At 41.5% G+C, this 6349-nt stretch overlaps 1 protein-coding gene across 1 annotated transcript; it reads right to left on the bottom strand.

The window, feature by feature from the left end:
- Positions 1-1232: 1232 nt before the first annotated feature.
- LOC139909615 (uncharacterized) lies at positions 1233-2775 on the bottom strand. Its single transcript, XM_071896787.2, has 2 exons — positions 2611-2775; positions 1233-1445 (listed from the first exon to the last, which is right to left on the bottom strand). The coding sequence occupies exons 1-2, from the start codon at positions 2773-2775 to the stop codon at positions 1233-1235; spliced, it is 378 nt and encodes a 125-aa protein (XP_071752888.1).
- Positions 2776-6349: the final 3574 nt, after the last annotated feature.

The raw sequence follows: 6349 nt of genomic DNA, 5'->3' as shown, positions 1-6349 counted from the left end.
TACCACACAGGTGTTTTGATAGATTTAAGGTCATGCGATGCTGAAAATCAAACTTTTGTGTATTTTGAGGATTATTAACATGTTAAAGGTGATGCTGTGCAGCGTTTACATGACGTCAGATAACTGTCTCAGAAACCTCGGGGTTGACAAATCTTTCCTACTTGCGATTCCGACTTGAAAAATCATTCCATCGCATTTTTCCTAGAAGGATGGTGGAATTTCCAACTTTCTGACAGCTCTGGAACGCAGCATCAGATGATGTGAGCTCTCCTGATCTCAGGTCAGGGTTCCTGCACAGTTTCACTCTCAAAACACTTAGATTTAGATTTGATTTGAAGATTTTGGTCTTCAATACAGTTTAAGTAGACAGTGGTCTGCTAACTGCCACTTCACTGCATGGACGATGGAGATTATTCTTCACAGTGACAAACACCAGAACATGTGAGATGACAGAGAAAATGTATGCATGAACATCGGGACTTTATAACAACATTTTTCCATAATCGTCCAAACTTTTTTAGGCAATTTGCAAACCTTTCAAGACCTGGAAAACACCTGATTCTTTGTCCATTAATTGTGAGTAACTGTAGCTGCTAAACACCGGATCAAAAACCTGCTGCCTCATCCTGAACAGAAGACGTTCAATCATGAGTGTCTACATTTTACAATGCAACACTATGATTGTACTAATATGACCTCTATTGTGTGTGTGTATGTATGTATTTATGTGTGGATGTATGTATATTTGTGTGTGTGGATGTTATTTTTAGCCTGTGTCTCAAACTCAACCCCTTTTCTCCTGTCATTATTGGGGTAATGTGTTTATTGTAAACACACTTTACTCTGTATGATCTGTACGTTGAGGAGTGACACTGAAATAAAAATGATCTATCTATCCATACATTTCTAGACTATGGAAGGGGATTAGGGCCACATATGAAAAATGTATTTGAGTTCTGAGTTTAAAGTCAGAATTCTGATTTATTTGAGTTCTGACTTTAAACTCAGAACTGAAATGGTTTTTTCACATGTGGCCCTAATCCTCTTCCGTACTAGACTGTCCAGACTGTGTAGGAACCCTGGGAGCTTTTCATCAAATCTGATGTATTGCTATTTGTCCTTTTGAGAAAACACTTCCGCACGTCCAGCGGAGCTAACTGTGATACAAAGCTGCGTATACAAAAATAGAAAACCATCTATGAAAAACAGAAAGTAACCCATGGCTCTCTGGTCTACTGCAGCACGCAGGCGGTGTTGGCGTGCGGCGCGGAGCGGACCTGCGCTTCACACAGCGCCAGCATCCAGGCCTGCCGCTCCGCCGCACCGCCCGCCCGCAGCCGCAGGGAGCGCTTGCTGTCTCTGGCGGTGATGCTCCATTCAAACGCACCCGAACCCTCCTCCGTCTCCAGCACCGCCCCCCCAAGGCTGATCCGCTTCGCCGCTTTCTGCAGGGAGACATGACAAAAAAAAATAATGATTTGGACTGAAACTGTATTATTACTGCACAGCATGCATTTTATTTTAACAGGTGATTCCACTTTTACCATGTGATATGAATGTTGAAATAAGTCTGCTGTAACTGTTTTTAAGCTGCAAAACAAATTCCCTTTTTCTTTTCTATTCTGTTCTATTTTATAGCATCCTGCATTTTCAAAACTGCTCTTTTTGTAAATAATTTTGAATCTCTTTTTGGATAGCTGCAATATCCAAAAGGTTTATTATATAGCATTAGTGCTGAATAAATAAAGTCTCCTGAGCAGTGATGTAGTGGTATTGTTTTACCTTTATTTAGAGAAATATACCTGACTCTACTCTACAGAAGTGCCTTGCTCAGCAGCACCCTGGCAGCAGCTGTTGAGGGAGTGGAGTCTGTTACTCATTCACTTCCCATCCGGTTCAGGGATTTGAACCAGCGACCCTCTGATCACACACCTGCTTCTCTAGACTCTTAAATAAATAGATAAATAAACAAAACTGAAATAAATCAAAGGAGAGTAAACTATGAGCTCCAATTAACAAAAAAATCTACTTTCAGAAAAGCATTAATTTGCGTCTCCTCATATACTCTGTAGCTTGATGCTACTTAATACCATGTATGCTATGAATTGATATCATACAGTCATGTCAGCCTAACCAGGTGGGGTGTAGTCAAAATAAAAAGGGAAGTAAACTGATCTCAGGTTTATGCAGGTTTAAGTATTGTCTCCTTAATATAACACTGTCTCTGCCTGGTTTACCTCCATTATATCTCCAATACTAAAGATAAACCTGGATCTGAACTGGTTTCCACCTGATTTACAACCCAAACCACAATCTTCTAGGTTTTCTGCTCCTTCACTTTGCTTCAAAATGATGGGAGTTCAAATACGTTTTAAGCCGTTACAAATGATTTATTACAGGAGTATTTTTCCTTGGTAAAACTTCATAGAGCAGCCTCGGCGCAACAGGTCGGAGCTAGCTGTTGCTATGGTAACAGGACAACAACAACGGCTCGGCTAGCCGGGGGAACCGCTAAACTAGCTAGTTAGCTAAAAGTCACAGCGTCACACCGGACTGAGGGGTCTTTTTCGGTAAATATAACGGTTGAAGATGTATTTTTTACGGTCTGACCTCTTCTGTTTCGCCGTACAGCAGCTGACAGCCCTCCAGCTGAACCCAGGTCTGTTTCCAGCGGTGAGTGAACCGGGAGCGTTTTCTCAGCCAGCCTTTCTTCCCCGCTTTCACCACGGCAGATTCGTCCGCGCCGTTAGAAGCCACAGACTCCACCGGCAGCATAACGGTTTGTTTTAAACTACAAAATAACGGGAAAGTCTTTCTCTGGAATAAAGCCTGTAATTTCAGTTTAAGAAACCCACGTCAGCCGCTTTGCACCCTGGGTAGTGGGGTTTTTTCACTCCCACGTTCTCGATCGGGAGATGGCGCCAACACGGAATCCTCGGGACTCTATCTCCCACAAGGCGTCGGTGCGCTGTTGTTAACGGGACTAGACAAAGATCGTCTATGGTGTAAAAGATCACTCACTCGATAGTTGAAAAAAAAAAAAACGTGTCACACTTCCTGGTCTGAAAAAGTGGGTGTTAACCGTGATTTAGAGTTTGAGTGTTTCTTTGTGGATTTTAAACAGCACTCTGTCATCTTTATAGGCCTTTATACCTATGAATACATGCTGTGAAATGAACATCCTCCTTCCTCCTCCCACATTCTTTATTTTACCTTTGGTACTTTAATACTCAACAACAATGACAATGTTGCAACATATGTTTGTCAATAAGGTTTTTATTTTTTTAGATTTTGACAGGAAGTCCTATTTTTTTTTATTCTGGCTGGATTGACTCTGGTTGCAGAGATGTCATAGGAGTTTTTAGCGTTACCATGGTGACCGATCCAGTACAGACCTGAAACTACTCATAAATTTGATCTCTGGATGTTAACAGTACTTTTAGCTTTGGCGTCGTTTGGTCCATATAAAGTTTAGTTGTTTTTAATGGAACAAATCTGCAACAATATTGCATCACTTTTCCATGAACACCATTTCAGAAATTACCTAGTACTTACTATAGGCTACCTACTTCGGTTTTCTCTTAAATCCTGTCAAGCAGATCTGACTGCTTCTTCTTTGTGTCTCACCTTCAGTCCAACATCTTTTAATCTTTTTTTATTTTGAAGGCTCACAAATGCTCATATGAACGCCGCCATTTTAGGCAAACCATCAAGTCTTTCAGACAGATTTTCCCACAGAACTTGAATGGATAGAACGGTCAGTCCCATTCAAATCAACGTTCCTAGATGGTCGGAGCGGCGGCCATCTTACTGTGACACTTTGGACTAGCTTCTGTATAAAGCGACTCACAGCAAGTCAGAGCTGAGAGGTTTTACAGCAAGAACCAAAGCAGCTTCTCTGTCTCCTTGCTGTCATGGATTGCTAACATGCTAATGTTGACTAGAAGAGCTAGAGAGAGAAGTACAGTCTGTGATGAAGCTACGTTAGCCTCGTCGCTAACGTTAGCTTTCAGTTGAGTTCTGACAGTTTGCTAACAGACTCATCTGCTCAGTTCTCACAGTGTGACAGACTTTACAGCCTTAATGTCCAGACTTGTGCTGTCACCATAGCAACTAACACTTAAAATTCCATAATCGCCATTTTATGCTGTACTAGCCAAATTACCATGACAAAGGTTTTGTGTTATTTCCCTTGTGTTATGAATGCAGCTTCTGCTCTGTTCTGCATTTTATTTTTGTTTCCCGCCTCGCTCCGTCATGACGTTTGCACCCTGTACCCGGAACTAGCGTCGGAGTGAGAGCTCTTCGCTTCCCCGCCTCCTCTCTGCCGGAGGCTCGGAGCGTCGCTGCTGTTTTAATCAGATCCGCATGAAGTGAAGTGAGCTGGAGCCGCTGGACGGACTCAGGGAGGGGGGAGTCTGCAGAGGACGGGCGAGAAAGAGTCAAAGTGTCTGTTTTGTTGTCGCTCTCAGGTCTGAAGACAGCGGAGAGACGGAGGGAGAGTTTACAGACTGATAACACAACAAGAGGAGAAAACCAACCGACCGCCCGTCTGTCAGAGGTAAAGACGGCTTTAACTTCTCTTTCCTCTGTCTGAACAGCTTCAAGCAACCTGAGGAAGTCCTGCCTGCTATTTTACACCAAAACGTCAAAGTATTACGGTGGAAAGAATGCACAAAAGTCCTTTTTTTATGTCTCGTGTATTCCGTTAATGAGCGAAAATCCAGATGTGCGCTTGGTCTGATCCAGATGTGAAAGTTGAATCGGCCAATTTTATTTGCATTATTAGTAGCCTAGTATTATTATTATTATTATTGTTAGTACAGTAGTAGTAGTAGTAATAGTATTATTAGTATTATCATTATGATTGTTTTGGTTCCCTTGCTGCTGCAGTAGTCTCAGTGTAAAGGGGTTAGGAGCGGGTCAGGACAGGCTGCAGGCTGCTGATCTGATCGATACTCTGACTGAACCGCGCTGTTCAGCTGAAGCTCCTGACATGCTCTCTATTTGTTAAAAAAGTGTAATGAGTCAGAAGTGTTGTCATGTTTGAACTCAGGACTTAAATAACCTCCAGTCTGTTAAAACGAGCTTTAATCTGTTTTCTACTAGTTTGCCTTCAAGAGAAATCACTATAATGTTCCTGTAGGCAGTTAATGTGTGTGTGGAACTCACTATATCAATATAATCTAGAGCTGCAACTAACGATTATTTTCATTATAGCTTAATCTAACGATTATTTCTTCGAGTTCAGTCTATAAAATGTCAAAAATACAGTCCCAGAGTCCCCAGAGACCAAAGTGATTCTTCAGATTTCTGCCTCAGTCTGACCAGCAGACAAAAACACAAAGTATTCAATTTATAATGAGATGAAACAGTTTGTGAAGCTGCAACCAGAAAATGTTTGGTGTTTTTACTTGATAAATGACTAAAATGATTAATCGATTAATCTTCTGTCGATCAACTAATCGATCAATCAAGTAATTGTTTCAACACTATTATAATCAATAACTGTACTGACCCTCCTGTACTGTACATGGTATTTTTTTTTAATCTCCTGTTGTATCTCTATGATATTCCTACAGGGACTTATAGTGTGTCTGTGGTTCTTAATAGTGACTTTATGATGCGTTATAGTATTTTTTAAATCTATCATATTCATATGATATTCCTGTAGGGAATTATGCTATAAAACATTAAAAAATTACATAAAAAAATTAAAAAAAGATTTACTTAATGTCCTGTGATATCTCTATAATATTCCTATAGGCACTGTGATACTCAATAGAGAGTTTATTATACCTTATTCTTCTTAATGGTATGTTTTTGTATCCCCAATTGTATCATTATAATATTCCTATAAGATTTTATATAGTTTATATGTTTGGTCCCATCCTTCTACAATTGATGAAACCAACAGGTTGTTTTCATCTTCAGGACAGGAAGTCATTGAGTCTCTTTCGTTTCTTCAAACTCCACCCTCCATATTTTAGAGATATGGAGTGACGAACTTCAGAAGATGATTTTTAGATAATGTGTTTTTGTGTCTGGACAGATGCTGCTGGTGAAAACAAAGAGAATCCAGCGTTTCCCCCGGCAGGCTTGAGGATTTGACTGTTTTAAAGTTTTTAAAGGAGAACTGTGAAGGATCCTGCGCTCTGATTGGCTGACTGGGCGGTTCAGTTGTGTGTCAGAGATGCCCGGCGGCGTCAGGAAGCCTTCCTGCCCGGAGTTCAGCGGCGAGCGGCGCGCGGCGAGGCGGACGGCAGCGGCGAACGCGCTCTGCTGACGAGCCAACCGGAGCGTTTTGGATGTGGTTTAGCCCCGCCCCCCTCCGCCCGCCGGGAAGACG

The sequence above is a fragment of the Centroberyx gerrardi genome, chromosome 18, assembly GCF_048128805.1.
Source record: "Centroberyx gerrardi isolate f3 chromosome 18, fCenGer3.hap1.cur.20231027, whole genome shotgun sequence".
Lineage (NCBI taxonomy): Eukaryota > Metazoa > Chordata > Actinopteri > Beryciformes > Berycidae > Centroberyx > Centroberyx gerrardi.
This window is presented reverse-complemented; position numbering and strand designations above follow the sequence as displayed.

Bases quoted from the DNA above. Each gene is read 5' to 3' on its own strand.
- LOC139909615 (XM_071896787.2), bottom strand. From the start codon at position 2,775: ATGCTGCCGGTGGAGTCTGTGGCTTCTAACGGCGCGGACGAATCTGCC. The intron at 1,446-2,610 runs GTCAGACCGTAA...GTCTCCCTGCAG, and splicing joins TGTACGGCGAAACAGAAGAG to AAAGCGGCGAAGCGGATCAG.